Genomic DNA, 17,249 nt, shown 5'->3' with positions numbered 1-17,249 from the left:
CCATGAGCTTGACCATAGCATCCTGCCTGCTTTCATTGTGTGTGTCCCTCCTCTCTTCGTATTCATGTAACGCTTTACGTGACTCCGCAATTGTTTGCCTCCACGCATTCAACTGGGCCCTATCAGTGCGAGAGGACTGCATGAGCTCAGCGAACATGTCGTCCCGAGTTCATTTTTTCCGCCTTCTAATCTGGACCAGCCTCTGGGATGGAGTAGATAGGGGCCACACTGAAACATTTGCACCTGCTGCAGGAGGAGAAAAAGGGAGGGTAGTATTTTAAAAGATAAATTTTAGAGAACAAAGGGGACACTGTTTCTCAGTGAAACAGGTAATTCATAGTATACAGCACATATTCTTTCTGTACAAGGTCGCATTTTGCCTCCTATACTGAAGTGCCTGCCACTTTGGTGTGAGTAAGCGATCACATGTGGCCAAGCAACAGAATTCAGCTTGCAGGCAGCCTGTGGGCTCTCTGGGATGATCGCTTCACACAACACCCTCCCTCCCCCACCGCCCCCCCCCATACACACTGAGGGGCTCTGATGAGGCTCTAAGCAGGGATGAGCCCTTTAAACGAAACGCAAACAGCCCAGAGTGGCTCCAATGAGGCTCTGAGAAGGTACGAGCCCTTTAAACTAAAGGCGAACAGCCCAGCATGGCTGGGTTTCCCCCCACCCCCCACAGGGTGGCTCCAATCAAGCTGTCACTCACCAGAAGTGCCTTCTCCAGGGTCATGGTCCGGGAGCATGCTTTGGGAGTAGGGGAAGGCTATTGGCTCCAGCGTTAAGAATAGTTTCTGGCTAGGGGGGAAACAGATTCCCCACTTGCCACCTGTGCACTGTCCTCCTCCTCCTCCTCCTCCTCCAAAAACTCATCCTCCTTGCTCTGTGCTACTCCCCCCTTGCAGGTGTCCATGGACAATGGTGGGGTAGTGGTGTCGTCACCCCCCATAACTGCATGCAGCTCACGGTAGAAGCGGCATGTATGGGGCTGTGATCCAGAGCGCCTGTTTGCCTCCCTGGCTTTTTGGTACGCTTGCCTGAGCTCCTTGATTTTTGTACGACACTGTTCTGTGTCCCTGGAGTAGCCTCTTTCTGTCATGGCCCTGGAGACTTTAGCAAACGTATTTGCGTTCTTTTTTTTGGAACGTAGTTCTGCCATAACAGATTCATTTCCCCAACATGCGATGAGATCCAGTACCTCCTGTTCGGACCATGCTGGAGCTCGTCTGCGAATCCGGGACTGTGTGGTCTCTTGAGTTGGTGGACTCTGCATGGTCACCTGTAATGGTGGACTGTGCTGATGCTCACCTGGGCTGATGGTGATCAAACAGGAAATTCAAAAGTTCCTGGGGCTTTTACTGCCTACCTGGCTAGTGCATCGGAGTTCAGAGTGTTGTCCAGAGCGGTCACAAGGGAGCATTCTGGGATAGCTCCCGGAGGCCAATATCGTCGAATTGCGTCCACAGTACCTGTAACCCGGAACTGTGATCTCGATTTTAGCGCTACTCCACTTGCCACGGTGGAGTACAGAAATCAGAGTAAAGAGCCCTTTAAATCGAAAAAACTGGTTTGGTCGCGTGGACGGAACCAGTTTTATTTCGAGGTAACTCAGCTAATTCTGAAATAACTGCATACTGTAGACCAGGCCTAACAGATTTATTTGGGCATAAGCTTTCGTGGGTAAAAAAAACACTTCTTCAGATCCACAAAAGCTTATATCTAAATGAATCTGTTAGTCTTTAAGGTGCCACTGGACTCCTTGTTGTTTTTATGGATACAGACTAAAACGGCTACTCCCTGATAATTCGTCATTTAAGGATTTCATTCCCCAGTAGACACCCCTTTGGTATGGGATGGAATGATCTGCACCTTTGCACGTGTTCGGTCTGTGGAAAGGGTTGGTAACACTTAGGAATAATGGATGGGGCAGTTTTACTCCACAAACTACATCCATTTCCCTGAAGAACATACTGAAATCCCCAGGTGGGGGAGCTGAACTCTGCACACCCGCGCCTGAGACCTGCAACTGCCATTGACTCCAGTGTCATCTCTAAGGCCTCATGTACAACTAGAGGACCCCCAGCTGCGCCCAGAGGCTGTGGATGCAGTGCAAATACAGACATGCCCGCACACAGGTCATGCAGTGCATCTGGCACGTGCAATGCACCTTTTGCACATACAGCTGAGGCATTTAATTGTCACACACAACCCCTTCCAGCCTCCTGTGCCACACGCTGGGAGGGAGCTCAACCAATCAGAGGCGCTCCTTCATCTTTATGGCCCATACTGGCCCAGACAAGATCGTTCCCAACCAATGAACGGCCTCCTTCTATCCTTCTCATCAATATCGGCTTCTCTCCAGTAGGTGGCGCAGTTCTCGCTGCTGTCACACTCTATGGTCGCCATCCGGCGCTCTGGTTCGCCACTGTCACTCTATTGTTCCGCCCGAGTGTTTATTGCCTTCCGGTTCCGCGTCAGGTTCCTTCTTTCCGTGCCGTCGCTGGCAGGATGGTGAGAGCGGGAGGCTCTGGGTGTATCCGCCGCCATCCGCCTCGGGGAGCGCCCGCCTGAGCCCGGGGCCGGGCCACATGCTTCGGGGAGCCGCGGTAGAGGCACTCGGCCGGGCCCGATCCCGGGGATCCCGCCGCGGCTCGGTCGTGTGGGTGGGGGCCCTGTCCGCTCTCGGGAGCCGGGTGCCAGAGGAGGCAGGAGGGGTCGCTGGCCCCGGGGAGCCGAGCCGCCGCGGGCCTGTCTCCGCTCCATTAGCCGGGCCTGTGGGGGGCGGGCATGGCCGGGAGCGCTCGCTCGGCACTGTGCTGGCTGCACTGTTCGGGGCTGGGTGGCATCTCGCACCTCCCCTCCCTTTACCTGCTGTGTCGGGTTGGTGGGCACCGCCTGCCTGTGCCGGGAGAGGGAGGCACTCGTATTCTGGCTGTAATCCCAGTGGCCTGGGGAGAAAGGGGGCAGGGTAATATTACTGACGCTTAGCCCTGCGTTGGATGTAATGCTTGGACACCCTAGGCAGATTACATGGTAATTATTCTAACATGCTGACACTGTTCTCTATTAGGTGAACGTCCCCAAAACCCGCAGGACTTACTGCAAGAAATGTGGCAAGCACCAGCCCCACAAAGTGACCCAGTACAAGAAGGGAAAGGACTCTCTCTATGCTCAGGGTAAGGGGCAGATCAGTGCGTTTCTAGATTAATTTGCCAGTGGGAGGCAGGAATTTATTACTCTGTGAGATATGCCACCAGTGTGCGGAGTAATGGGGTTGTGATTACTGCTGGTAGTAGGAGCCCAGGAGGTTTGAATCCCAGCTGTGGGTAATGTATTGCTCCTGAGGTAATCAGCACATGGGGCAATGGTGTGGATATGTGTGAAGAATTCGTTAGATTTCATAACTGTTTAACAATCTATAGTGATTATGGGGTGGAGGCTCCTGGGATCCTTGGACATTCATGAGTTTCAACTGTTTGCCTGAAGAGTTTTGTTTCTTCCCCACAGGAAAGAGGAGATATGATCGGAAACAGAGTGGTTATGGTGGTCAGACAAAGCCTATCTTCCGTAAGAAGGTGAGCATGCTAAAGGAAAGAGGGTGTTGAAACCCTCTGGTCAATTTCATGTGGTCTGGTGAAGAGAGGTAATTCAGAGGACTCCTACACCCTCACATGTTTATTGCGTAGAGACTCATAGCATGTGTAGGTAGCCTTGGGTAGGGATGTCAATGCATGTTGGCATGGGTCTAGACTGGGTGCAGTGAGTGTAATCTTGCTGAGGCTCAGCAACTTGTATTGATGACAGGTTTTGCCCTTTTGTGCCTGAATTCATTTCTTTCCTCTGCTGCTCCTTGGCCAAATGGGAATTTTTCCTCATGGCAGCAGTAGCATGCCTTTGTCTAGTGAGTGGGCACATCACACTTTTGGACTGGCCAATGTGTTTTGAATGACAGAAGGGAATGGCCGTCCCATTCACTTTTTAAAGGGACATAATGGGGATAGAAATTGTACCCCTTTCACTTGCTCATATTGCTGATACCTTAAATTGTTATGACTGAAAGAATTTTAAAAACCCAATGTCTATAAACAGTGTCAACAATAAGAGATTTACGATTATAACTATTTTGGTTAGGGATATGATTGTTGCTTAAAAAAAAAAAAGTTGTACAGTGCAACAACTGTGTAGCCCAGGCCTAAGATTGTATGTTAAAGGTGATCTGAGGGGGGAAATCACTGCTTCATAGGTATAAAGGATGCTTGGAGAACTACCCTTTTTTAAAAAATGCATGGGGAGGCTTACTTTTGTTATAACCATAGAAATATCTGGAGTGTCATGTCTGGTTTTCTGTTTCTGCTGGAAGATTCATTAGATGTCTCTGATAATGGGGACTGGTGAACTCAGCGTATCAGTTTTCTAGTCCTCTCTCACCTTCCAGGAAAAAGATTGAAATTTCTAATGTAATTTTAAAAAAAGCAAAATTACCCCCCATAACTTTTTTTTCCAGGTCTTTAAACAGAGGCACAACCCAGATGTTTTCATTTGCAGGTCATCCTTTAAGACTGGTGTCTTTTCAGTATTGCTTGGGTCTATTACAGAGGTGGGCAAACTATGGGCCACATCCGACCCGTGCTACCATCCTGCCTGGCCCCTGAGCTCCTGGCCAGGGAGGGTAGCCCTGGCCCCTCCCCCACTGTCCCTCCTCCCCTGCAGCTGCATGGGCAACAGGGCTTGTGCCCGCCCACCTCCCAGGCTTTCCAATAAGCCTGTCCTGCCGCTCTGAGCAGCATGGTAAAGGGGGGGGGGTTGGATAAGGGGCAGGAGGTCCTGGGGGTTAGTCAGGGAGCGGAGGTTTGGGGGGGAGGTTCTGGGGGGTTCCAGGAGGTGGGGACAGGGAGTAGGGGGGTTGGATGGGGGGTTCTAGGGGAGCAGTCAGGGGATGTGGGGTGGGGGGGGTTGGATGGGGCAGGGGGCCTGTCAGGAGGCGGGGGTGTGGATAGGGGTCAGGGCAGTTAGGGGACAGGGAGCGGGGGGGTGGAGTCCTGGGGAGTCCCGGGAGGGGGCGGTTGGATGTGTTGGGGATTCTGAGGGGGGTGTGAAGTGGGAGGGGGCGGATAGGGGTCAGGGGCCAGGCTGTTTGCAGAGGCACAGCCTTCCCTACCTGGCCCTCCATACCGTTTCACAACCCCGATGTGGCCCTCCGGCCAAAAAGTTTGTGCCCCTCCAGTTTATTAGGAGCATAGGGAGAGACGTTACAAAGTAGTGGTAGCATACTGGCTGCGTGGCACAGTTGGTGACTGCCATATGGATTGGAGTCCTTGGGTTACAAGCAGAAGGATGAGTGTGTTCAGTGTAGTTTCATGTCTGTCAGAACCATCATATAATCTGGCTTGTTTGGTAGTTTTTGGAAACTATTATTTGAGTAGCCAGTGGTAAAAGGAGTGCTGCTGGTTAGGATTACCAGTAATCTATAGGACCCAGACTAGAACCTGTGGATGGACGGAATATTGCAGCCCAGAACTGAAATGTGGTAACAGATCTGTGCTAGGAAACTGGTCCCATGGTTTTGTCAGCTCTGTGCTCTTCATTCCGAAGAGGAAGTTGAATTTGTTTCCCAGATTTCTTGTCTCCAAACTCCCAAGGTTGCTGGGGTTTTGTTCCCGAAAGGCCTTGGAGCGCCTAACCTGCTGTGTACATGTCAGGAGGAGCTGTTTCTCTCTAGAGCTAAATGATGGCTGGCTTTGCCTGCTACTGGGAATAGTCCATTCACTGTCTCTCTCTCCAGGCCAAGACCACGAAGAAGATTGTTCTGAGGCTTGAGTGTGTGGAGCCCAACTGCAGGTCCAAAAGAATGCTGGCCATTAAGAGGTGCAAGCACTTTGAGCTGGGAGGAGACAAGAAGAGAAAGGTATGTTTATGTGCTGAGGGGTTTGCCAGTGAAAGTTAAGCTGTGGACTGAACAAGGACCACTTGTGGCACCTTAGAGACTAAGACATTTATTTGAGCATAAGCTTTTGTGGGCTAAAGCCCACTTCATCAGATGCACGAAAACTTATGCTCAAATAAAAATGTGTTAGTCTCTGAGGTGCCACAAGGACTCCTCGTTCTTTCTGCTGATACAGACTAACACGGCTACCACTCTGAAAGCTGTGGACTGTGTGGCTACTTCAGTGCTGAGCATGGTGAGAAAACTACACTTCCAGAGTTGGCCAGCAGACATTAGCCACCTCTATATTAATGTAAAGATCCTGCTGCTCATTGGATGTAACTGTTTAATGGAGAAACTAATGAGGATGCAGAGTTGGCTTTTGGCAGGGAGAGTAGTGTTAGTCAATGGATTTTTCAGAATGACTGTAAGAGGGTGCTGTTTGAATAATGCTCCATAGAAGTCCCTGAGGCGAGTTGAAATGTTTGTGGTAGGGTTCTGTATTGCACATACTCAGTCAGTCTTTTCTCTCTTACAGGGCCAGGTGATCCAGTTCTAAACTCAGTCTTGTTCATTGTTATGGAATCCATTAAAGTACGTGGAAAGAATCTGCTGCTCTTGTATATTTCCTTATTGCTAGGGAGGGACTTCTGGGTGTATCAAACTCAAATGGGAGCTGCTGCTGGGAATAAAGTTCTCCAGGACTGGGAAATCTCACCAGTGGTTGAACATTTGCTTCTGTATGGGCTGATGCTGCCTAAAAAGAGGTTTTAGAATAAATTCTACCTGCAGCTAGAGAAACTTTTTAATCCACACTCAAAAGTGTCAACTCCTGGGAGGTTGCTCAGGGCCTACCAGTCTGATGCACCAATGTGGTGTGGAAGCCACATGTTGCTACTCTTCCAGGTCCTTTACTTCTACAAATGAGAGTAGAAGGTAGGGCTGTGTCTATGTATAGGACTCCATGGGACCGTCAAAACAGAAGTTGCACTGGTTACGTTAAATTAGTGCAAACTGTGGTATGTGACCACTTACCTGTTTTAAACCTGCTTCACTAGTTTTGCTTCTTTCTGAAAATTTATGGCCACAAGCTAAACCACTTTAAGGCAGAGTTAAATTGATGTCGGTATACAAAGCTGCAGCAGTTTAACTAAATTGTAAAAAATCTCACCTTTATTATAGTGATACAGTTTGCATGGACCAGGCCTTACCCTTACCTTGTATTAAGTGCTTTTAGAGGAAAGGGAGGGGTGGGTAAGATCAGCTCATCCCCTAAGTGATGGTCCTAATGCATAGGGGAGGGCTGGCTTGGCTTTTGCTGAGCCTACTGAAAAGCAGATGGCCTCATTCCTTATGCTACAAATATATAGCGCTGGCCTCATTTTAGATCCCTCTTCTCTACAAGCACTAGTAGTAAACTGAAAATTATAGGGAGTAAATGTACAAAGGCCCTTGAGGCAGGGTCTAGCTGCCCTAATACAAATGTAGAGATTTCACTGTGACCGATTCACCTCCTCTTTGCAGTACCATTTTTAGGCGGCCATCATTTATTGCTGTTGATAGATGTGAACGTGCTGCTTGTAGCTCAGATGAGCAGAATTGTATGGGCTAAGCTTCATGTATTTAGCCTGTGCTCTGCTTCACCTTCCGTCTTGGAAAGGGAATATCTCATTAGCCCATTCAGCTAGAAGCAAGTGTTTAAAACGTTTAGCCCGATCCCATCCTTGGGCATAGGCTTGAGAAAAACCTGGCTAGCTTTCTGTTTCACACCAGCACTTAACACCAACCCAGATTCCTTTACATTAATAAAGCACTCAATCCATGTGTGAAGGTTACAGACTGCCGGCTAGCATTAAAAACAGTCAGTGAGATCCACCAGAATTAGGAATAACAGGTGATGTTCTTAGATACTGACCTACTTCAAAGGAGAGGAGGCCTCTGGTTTTCTTAAATCTAAACTGTATAGAGGATGCCAAGGAGCATCTGGCAACATCTCTGTAAAATTCCACGTGATACTAAACTAAACTTTGGCAGGAAAAAAAGTTAGCATATCTCTACCCACACACAACTGAGATTCTTCATATGCAGCAACAGGAAGGTAGCTCTATTAAGTTTTAGTGTATATGCCTCTTCTAGCTTAACTTTTACAGCATTAGGAGGAGGGGAAACTCCTTCCATGTTTTGTAACAGAATAGTGTGTCAGCTATAGACTACTAATGGGATGATTTTTTGACTGGAATTCAAAAATACAGCTTTTATAACTAAGCTGTTGCTTGCAGTGGAGGTTTAGAGTAGCATCTTAAGCAAGTCGTTGATAGGATACAGGTTCCTGTAGCAATTTTGCATGCAAATTTAGCACCTTTAGGCCTGTTTACATAATTGGTAACTTTGATGGTGCACCTCCAAGAGAAGGCAGAAGTCAACAGCACTGTCTGTTGGTGAAGTGCTGTACTACAATTACCAAAGGTGTCTAGGAATAGGTAAGCTTTAATTTTTTTTAGCAAGACTTGTGTACAATGTTCTTTATGTACAGGTGGCTTGGTATGTGTGGACGAGATTAGTTTCACAAGAGAATTAGAAAACCCACCGCTACAGAAATTTCAGATCATGCTCAAGCTGAGCGTAGGCTCAGTTCCACACACTACTACAAAAAGCCTCAACCCCCTCGAGTGTCTTTTAAGGTAGACTGTACCACAAAGGAAGGAGATGGTGGTGGGGGAAAGGACAGAGCAAGCCCAACCCTGCCCTAATCAATTTCCTTTTACTGGCATCAGTCAATGTCAGTGGGGAGGGGAGAAACCCCTGTAGCATGCCATCATTCTCTACCTATGGGTGGCTAATGATTAATCCATTTGCACCAAAAACTGTGTTTCTTTAGTCCAGAGCCAGCAGTGGAAAATACAGCTGCTGGCACCAGGACAATCAGTAAGCTGCTGAAGGCAGCTGGGTGACTGCTGTCTCCTGAAGAAACATGGATTAAAAAACCCTAGAACAAAGTGAAAGCCACGTGAGTGGGAGATAAGACTACATGGATGCCCTTTAAAGGGAGACAGCCAGCAAGAAAGTGATAGCCTAAAAAGTTCTGGCTTAAAACATTGAGTCACCACTGCAAGGTGAGAGCAACCTTAGGGAAAAGGGCAGGGGGTCTGAGGGTGGACTGTGTATGTGTGTTCTTGCAGCTGGTGTACATCAGTCACACTGGCCTGAGAGGAAGCTGTTAAGGCAGGAGGGGAGCACTCTTCCCCTGAGTCCTGGCGCCATTGAAGAACCTCACTAACATGGTATGTCCTTGCTCTGCATTTTCTCACCCATTACCAAGGCCATTCGGTCTTTACAGAAGGCTGACCCAGTCTAATTGACCACCTCAATCCTTTAGCCCCCAGTGAAAGGAACATTAGGTCACAAACTACACTGAGCAGGACTCAGATAGATCTAGCAGGGATACATAAAGGTACCCTCTCTCCAGTAATTGCAACACAAGGATGGAGAGAGATTACAGTACTTTTTGCTGGATTAGGGTTAATTTGGTAAAGTTCACCCATCACTGATGGGATCTTCAGCTCTTATTGCCCACAGATGTGGATGGGCAGGACTGGAGCAAGCTCTGGTGCCTGGGGAACTAGGCCACTATTACATTATAAGATATCTGGAGATAGTTTTTTGTTGATGTTCATGATCGGCTTCTGATCTGGGGAATCCCCAATCACCACCACCTTCAGCAGCACAGTACCCGTTGGGTTCACCTCAATGTTCAAGAACGAGACCCAGTTGTGTAGTCCCCAGTCCTCACTGGTGGGGAGGATCTGCTGGATGGAGCATGCAGGGTTGCATGCCAGGCCATTGCCAAGGAAAGAGGTAGAGAAGCTGAAGATCTGGGGTCCTCCAATCTCCTGCCGATTCAGCACAGCCACAGCATAGGCACCCCCTGACAGAGGCCGCTCCCAGAGCTCAAAGTTGTTATCCTGCCAAAAATGGAAACCAAACAAATGTTTGAGGGTGTAGGACTGACTCTACAGGTCCTAGTCATCCTCTTCCTAAGCTGGGAGGAATGTGAGACTCAGGTCTTGGTGGGTGGATGTTTCAAAATTACTCTCCCCAGTCTACTCTGAGGAAGGCAAGGGAGGCTTACCACCCCCCAGCAACCTAGTTTCACCTACAGTCTCACGCCCCTGAGACTAGAGGAAATCTCTTCCCCATTTCAGTGGCTCCAGCCCCTATCATACCTTGGTGATACGGTATCCTTGCTTGCCCAGTGGGTCCTGGTTGATGGCGATCACATGTTTGTTCTGGAGCAGCCACTTGGCCTGGGGGCTGATATGACGTAGGTCATTGGACATGAGCAGTGGAGCTGCCATGACAGCCCACAATGCCATCTGAGTCAGCTGCTGGTCCCAGCTCAATCCAAAATTGCCAATCACCAGCTGTAACAAGTGTAGAATGAGAATGGTAATACACATGGTGTTAACATTTTCATCACAATTAGACAACCCAGAACCTGTCATCAGCTGTAAGAGGAAGTGGGGCAAATGCCAAGTTCATGCAGCTATTTGGGAATCAGGAGCTGGAGGAGTTGGGCAACAAGTTATGGTGGAGGTGTAGAAGAAGAAGGTTGTCTGACAGGAAGACAGCTCTAGGGCGCACAAGGCTTAGTCTGAGGTCATAAATACTTCTGAAGGAGTGGCTGCTAACTGGGTGCCCAGTTTTCACCTGTGGGGAGGTCTGAGTGATCAGCATTCTGAGAATTGGGCCCAGTGGGCCTCAGGCTGGGCAACCAGAGCTAGTGCCCACTTAAATAAGCCCAAGGCTTTCAGTTCAGAGTAGACCTGCTCTTAAATGGCTCCTGCTGAGCCTGAGCAATGCACACAGGTTACATTCCTTATTGCTGTGGATATCCTACCCCATCTTTGCATAGCCACCAGGCTGCCTGGTTTCCTGAGTCATGGGCCCCCTTTGATGAATTCGTTGTGCTAGGACCAAAGAGGGTTCTCTGCCCCCAGCATATTTCCCCAGTCAGTTCCTTACAAAGTTCCCTCTCAGTTCCTCCTTTTGCTCTCAGGAATGGACTCCTCTTCCACAATCTTGCATTGGTGCTGCCCCCCCGCCCCATTATTCTCTAGTCAAGTAGAGGCCTTATGGTTGTTGCAGTGTAACAAGAGCTCAGGTGTTCTTACCATGTCAGGGTCATTCCAGCCCCCTGGCCCAGCAACATCCACAATGCTGTCTTGGTGTAAAACAGTCCACTCCAGGGTATTCTTAACACTGTTCCAAGCATCATAGATGTCAGCAAAGTTCCTCCAGTGATTGCAGTAGTGTTTGATTTCTGTGTAATTAGGCTGCCAGAGGACAAAGAGCAAGAGGGTGCTCATAGGATATAGCTTGAGCATTTAGGATAAGGAGGCATAAAAGGATAGATGCAATGGGGAGAATCACAGATGGAAAAGATCCATAAGGTCATTCAGTCCATGTGCTGGGGCCAGTGTAGGATTGTTCCCTATGGTACATTCTCTGGTACTTGCTCCACTCTAGGGTGATGGAATTTCAACCACTTCCCTTCGGAGAACATTCCATGGCCTCCTATGTCTTCCTAATTTTATTCAGCCTAAAGCAGAGGTGAGCAAACTTTTTGGCCCGAGGGCCACATCTGGGAGGGGAAATTGCATGCAGGGCCATGAATGTAGGGATGGTGCAGGAGGGAGTGCGGGGTGTGGGAGAGGGTGTGGGATGTATGAGCGGGGCTCAGGGAACAGTGTTGGGGTGCAGGAGGGGATGCACAGTGAGGGAGGGGGCTCAGGGCAGGCAGTTGGGGTGCAGCAGAGGGTTGGAGTGTGGGGTAGAGAAGAGGTTTGGGGTGTGGACTCTGGCCCAGCGCTGCTTACCTAGAGCAGCTTTGGGGTAGCAGCAGTGCATACCGGGGCCACAGCAGGCTGCCTGCCTGCCTGCCCACCCGCCCTGGCCCCAGCTCCGTGCCGATTCAGGAAGCAGCCGGCACCTAGGGGATGGGGGGCAGAGGGCTCCGCATGCAGCCCTTGCCTGTGGGTGCCTCCCCCAAAGCTCCCATTGATCGCAGTTCCCCGTTCCCAGCCAATGGGAGCTTTGCGGGAGATAGCCACAGGCAAGAGCAGCACCGCAGAGCCCTCTGCCCCCCATATCCCCCAGGGGTGTGATACTGGCCGCTTCCTGGAGTGGCACAGGGCCCGTGGCGCCACAGGGGTGGCAATCCTGCTGGCCGGAGGACTACTGTACTGTCAGATAGGATTACGGAATCCTCCTCTTAGGCCTCTGGGAAGCCCAGAGAGGAAGAACATCACAGCACCAGATCTGCACAGATCACTCCTATTCAGCAGCGTAGCCAAATAGTCTCAGGGTTCTTCCAGTGTTGTGACAGAGTGAAAGGATGCCCCAATAGACATGGGCAGCAGCCAAAGCTCTTCTGGCACATTAGTTCTCTGCCATAAATTCTTAGCTAGCTGAGACCCACCGTAACCCTCTGCTCAGTGCCCCTTCATTCATCAACACTTCTTCCCTTCATCATCTCCCTTCAGCCACTTTGGCTCCTTTGACATTCAGCCAGGATTCACGTAGACGCACTTGAGATGATTCCGCAAGTTAATTCATTTCCATAGTATTCTGAATCACTAATGTCTTCCCACCATGCATCACATCTGAGTAGGGCCAGTACCCTGGGGAAGGACTCCTTACCTTCTGCATGGGTCTCATGTAGAGAGGCCATTCACAAGAGTATACAATGCTTCTGCCAGTCTTATTCAGGGCCAGAGACATGTTCCTGTAACCTGAAGGAAGAGAACAGCAGCCTGGTTATTACCACCTACTGGGGAAGAGGAAAACAGGAGGGTAATGTAACTCAGCACCATTGGGTCAAATGTCAGATCAAGACTCTTGTAAAACTGGGAGTGAGTTGTGTGATATTTCCCATGGTACTGATTGAAAGTCAGAACCCCAGCTAGAAAGGAGTGGATTGTCCTAGTCCAGCCAGACATCTGCAGTCCAATTGCCTGCCTTTCAGGAAGTTGGAGCAGGTAGAAAGAGGGAAGTAATGTGGCTTAGAGACAGAAAACTCAACAAACTCAAGGGAGCTGGGTTCCATTCCTGGCTCTGCCGGTGCCTCAGTTTCTCCTTCTAAAAAATGGGGGTGATACTTTATCTCCCTTTGTGAAGCGCTTCAAGATCTACTGATAAGTGATGAGAGCTAGGTGTTATGAGAAGGTGTCTATTGCTTCGAGCAGAGGACTGGACCTGGAGTCAGATACTGGTTTCAGCCACCACCTTGCTGTATGACCTAGGTTAAGGCAGCCATTACACTGCTCTAAGATTCAATGTACTCTTCTGTAAAATGGACATAATAATTACATACAGCTATGTAATGGGGCTTCCTCCTACATCACTGTACAATGAGTTCTAGTCTAGACAATTAGTACTGGGCAAACTCGGTTATGCTTTTACAGACAGCTGCTATTTTAACTTCAAGAGCTGTTCTCCATGCCGAGAGCAGTTTGAGTAAAGCCAGCTGTGGCTGACAATTGCACAGCTCAGTAATGTGTTCTCCTTACCCTTACGAATCCCTAAGCCATTTGGATTCAGAGGATAATGTGTAAGCAGTAGGACATAGCCAATTGGGTGAGATTCCAGTATCATTACTCTTATCTCTGTACCTAGTGGAGCCCTGTCCTGTTTTGTCCTTTGATTTAAAGCATGGGCAGGGAAAGTTCCTTTGCTATCCCACTTAGAACTCTCCTGGGGTCACAGAGAATCTCTGCCAAGAACTTCCAGCTTCACTGACAACTGCCTAAAGGTGCTTTCCAGCTGTGGGCCGGGCACTTGCAGGCACTGAAGTTATTGTGTGTTAGGCTAACCAGCTTGGACAGGATCCCCTGATCAGTTTGCTCTGAGGGAGCACAGAACCAGCTCCAGCTTGCCTGCTGCCAAGCGCCACTCTTCTGAGCTGCCCTCTTCTTTTATGTGAGTCTATGATTTGTTAGACAGCATGTCTGACTGGAGTTGGTTGCCGATGTGTGGCGAGGGTCCACGACTGACTCCCCAGCATAGACTGACACTGTAAACTGACAGTTTAGTAGTTTTCTATGCTAACCTGCCTGAGTTCTGAAGTTGTATGTGCAGACACAGGGGTCCCTAGTTGGTTTTTTCCCAGAGGTCTCTCGAGTCCCTTTGCTGCTAAGAGCCACAGGAATTGCACTTTTGTGAGGTATAAGCTGATTAGAGGTTCAATGTCTAAAGTGCTTTGAGTCCCTCAGATGAAAGGCTCTATTGAAGGGCTGAGCATCAGTAATGTTAGCAGGTGACAGAGCAAACTGTGGAGAGGCCCCCAGAGTGTGTGTGATCACTTCTCCTGGAGAGCCTCTCTCCCTTGAATGATGCAGGCTCTGGGTCTGAGAAGGCTGCTCCCTCAAGCCATGCCTGCAGGTTTCAAGCTGTGAAAGACCCCAGGGCACCAAGCCATGGCAGGAGGCACTAGATGCAGTGGAGGCTCATTGTATGCACAAAGGGTGGCTGATGAATGGATAAAGTGAAGTCAGTGACCCATTCCTGAATCCCCAAGATGAAGATGACCTGCAGCATGTATGCTTGGCTTGTCAGAAAAGCTTCCTTTTGGTTCCCCTAGGTTCTCAGATGGCACCCTCCCCTCCAACCCTCTCCCCCTCCTATCCCCTGTGCCAGTGGATATGTTCAGTGAAGAGCTGCTCTTTTGAACCTGTCTCAGGTCTGTGACAGTGCTGACTAGAAAGCATTCCCCTCACATGGAATGTCTACAGTTGGCACATACCTTCTACCAGCTGGTCCAGTGTGCCGTAGTTACAGCCATCGAACTTCAGCAGGTCCACACCCCAGTCGGCAAAGGTTTGGGCATCAAGGTCATAGTAGCCATAACTGCCAGGGAAGCCAGCGCAGGTTTTGTTTCCAACATCCCCATAAATCCCCAGCTTCAGCCCTTTGGAATGGACCTGAGGGGAGCAGACAGACATACAATGAAAGCCAACAGCCATTGGGCAGAGAGAAACAGTGGTGCGCACTAGGAGAACAAGAAAGAATTGAAAGTCCCTTGCACTACCTTAACCACATAGCTGCTGAGTGAATTTCCCGCTCCTCCAAGAACAGGTCCTTTCAAGAGAGAATCACTGCTCAGAAACCTCTTGGATCCCCTTTTCACTCTCAACATAATTCACAGTCCTAGAGGAAAACATGTGAATGAGAACCAAACCTCCCTCCCAGTCCAAGGGCTAGGATCCTCCTATGGATTAGTTCAGGGGTCCCCAGCGCCCAGGGTTAGAAAGCCATGTACAGAATTTGCTAGGCAGCCAATCCGAAGATCATCAATCATAAACCTTCCAATATATCAAGCAAAAGAATAAGTTTTTGTAAGTCAGAGAAAGTCCCCTGCCATCTCTCTATTTAAGTGAGGCACCCACTAGAGCTCTTACTATATGCATTATTCCAAATGGCCTGAAGTAGAGGAAGGATGAAGATCCCATGACTGGGGATTTAGGTACTATCTCCCTCTATACACTCACGTAGTCTGCCAGTTTGCGGATCCCACTGGGGAAGCGTTCTGGGTCAGGTTGGAGCCTGTCCTGATCATCTCGGGTCAGAGACATCCAGCAGTCATCAATACAGACATACTCATAGCCTACATCCTTCCAGCCATCTGACACCATCAAGTCAGCCATCTGCATAAACAGCTGCTCACTGAGGGACACAAGAACCAGGGTGTCATAGGGGTCCCAGTACCACAATGGTTAGTCAAAACAGGGTGTTAAGATTTATTATGTTGTGCTAAATCTGATCTTAAAAACAGACAGGAGATCTTTTAGCCACATGGTTTCTACCTGCATAGCTACTTCCTAGGAAGGACACAAAGATGCTACAGTACAGTATAAATACATCACTTGGATTAAAGACAATACTACAAACACCTAATATTTGTAAAGTGTTTTTCGTGCAGAGATTTCAAGGCACTTTACACAAATGGGTCAGAGTCTGCTAGTGGGAAATCCACATTAATGTGGAAACGTTAGCCTGGGAAAAACCCAGTCAAAGGCCCATCTTAAAGATCTGAATGGGACACTGGCCAATCCCAATGCCAAGCAGAGGGTTTGTTTCCAGCCCAGGAGGAGATCACACGCTCCCACAGACGCCCTTCCCCATCCAGATTGCTAAACCTTTTACCGACCAAGGTTCTGGTTGCTGCCTGTACTGCAAAACAACATGGTTATCCCAGATGCGGAGAGAAAATAGATGTCTCGGAGTGCAAATGAGATTGGACTGGATGTATTTTAAACCACGTCCCAGATTTATGCTAAAGCCTTGGCCATAGCTGTATTTAGAGACAATGGCATTGTCCCTGGATTCCCTGCCCAGCCCCTTTGCAGTGCAGGTTTAGAAGTGACCCTAATCCTCTGACTGCCAGGAGGGGTGGATCGCTCTATAATTGCCCCGTTCTGTACATTCCCCCTGAAGCCCTGGTACAGGCCACTGCTGGAGCCAGGATATCGGGCAAGTTAGACCACGGTTTGACCCACTATGGCAGCTCTTATGTGCAGATGGACCCTTAGGGAGAAGCGAGGCTTCACCAGGTCCCTGTGCTCTGCAGGCACAATTACAGCGGCTCTTTGTTCCTTGTAATTAAGTCTGCAGAAAAGGGAACCAGAAGGTGAGCAAGTCACGCTCTCCTCATTTGAGTCAGAGCCACAAGGTTCAGCTCCCAAGCACCCGACCGCTCTCCTCCCACCAAATCCCCACCCCACCGCTGCAGCGTCCCGCGGCTCCGAATCCAACCCCAGCAGCGTTCACACGGGGCTGGGGCTGGGGCTCCCGCTCCTCGCCCCCCCGGCCGAGGGCGGCCCCGGCGCCCCCGCCCGGTACCTGATACAGGAGAGCGGCTCGCGGGTGCAGTCGGTGCTGCACTGGAAGCGCTCCCAGTGCAGCCAGCCCATGGTGGGGGTCCGGGCCAGCCCATTGTCCAGCGCCCCGGCCCGCCCGGCCCAGGCCAGCAGGGCCAGGGCCCAGGCCAGCGTAGCCCCCCGCCAGCTTCCCGCAGCCGAGCCCATCGGTAGCGGGGACAGTCACTGACGTCAACGCGCGCTAGCCTGCCAACCTAACCCCGGACGGGCACTCCGGCTGGCCAATCCCGGCCTGCCTCCCTCACAGCTCAGCCAATGAGAGCACATACATCTGCACGCTGCCGCCCATCCAGCAGGGTAGGTGCGGCCCCAAGCTGGAAGCGACGCAGGAGACAGAGGGGGAGGTTGTCATGTGGTTGGAGTGAAGGGGGGGGCTGTCATGTGACATG

At 49.9% G+C, this 17,249-nt stretch overlaps 2 protein-coding genes across 5 annotated transcripts; one reads left to right on the top strand and one right to left on the bottom strand.

Moving 5' to 3' along the window:
• The first annotated feature begins 2,417 nt into the window (after window positions 1-2,417).
• Window positions 2,418-6,534, top strand: RPL36A (ribosomal protein L36a). 3 transcript variants are annotated; one of them, XM_073360787.1, is made up of 5 exons: window positions 2,418-2,514; window positions 3,074-3,179; window positions 3,511-3,578; window positions 5,786-5,908; window positions 6,465-6,534. In XM_073360787.1, the coding sequence occupies exons 1-5, from the start codon at window positions 2,512-2,514 to the stop codon at window positions 6,483-6,485; spliced, it is 321 nt and encodes a 106-aa protein (XP_073216888.1). In that variant the 5' UTR covers window positions 2,418-2,511; the 3' UTR covers window positions 6,486-6,534. The 3 variants fall into 3 exon arrangements, with proteins under 3 accessions (XP_073216888.1, XP_073216890.1, XP_073216889.1); XM_073360789.1 differs by lacking the exon at window positions 2,418-2,514 and adding an exon at window positions 2,521-2,609; XM_073360788.1 differs by lacking the exon at window positions 2,418-2,514 and adding an exon at window positions 2,521-2,666.
• Window positions 6,535-8,395: 1,861 nt separating this feature from the next.
• GLA (galactosidase alpha) lies at window positions 8,396-17,041 on the bottom strand. 2 transcript variants are annotated; one of them, XM_073360785.1, is made up of 7 exons: window positions 16,823-17,041; window positions 15,472-15,646; window positions 14,727-14,904; window positions 12,626-12,717; window positions 11,098-11,259; window positions 10,150-10,347; window positions 8,396-9,888 (listed from the first exon to the last, which is right to left on the bottom strand). In XM_073360785.1, the coding sequence occupies exons 1-7, from the start codon at window positions 17,005-17,007 to the stop codon at window positions 9,562-9,564; spliced, it is 1,317 nt and encodes a 438-aa protein (XP_073216886.1). In that variant the 5' UTR covers window positions 17,008-17,041; the 3' UTR covers window positions 8,396-9,561. The 2 variants fall into 2 exon arrangements, with proteins under 2 accessions (XP_073216886.1, XP_073216887.1); XM_073360786.1 differs by lacking the exons at window positions 15,472-15,646; window positions 16,823-17,041 and adding an exon at window positions 15,012-15,453.
• Between the last annotated feature and the right edge of the window lie 208 nt (window positions 17,042-17,249).

Source organism: Lepidochelys kempii, chromosome 9, assembly GCF_965140265.1.
Source record: "Lepidochelys kempii isolate rLepKem1 chromosome 9, rLepKem1.hap2, whole genome shotgun sequence".
Lineage (NCBI taxonomy): Eukaryota > Metazoa > Chordata > Testudines > Cheloniidae > Lepidochelys > Lepidochelys kempii.
Note: the sequence above shows the minus strand (reverse complement) of the source record. Positions and strands in the feature narration are given on the sequence as shown.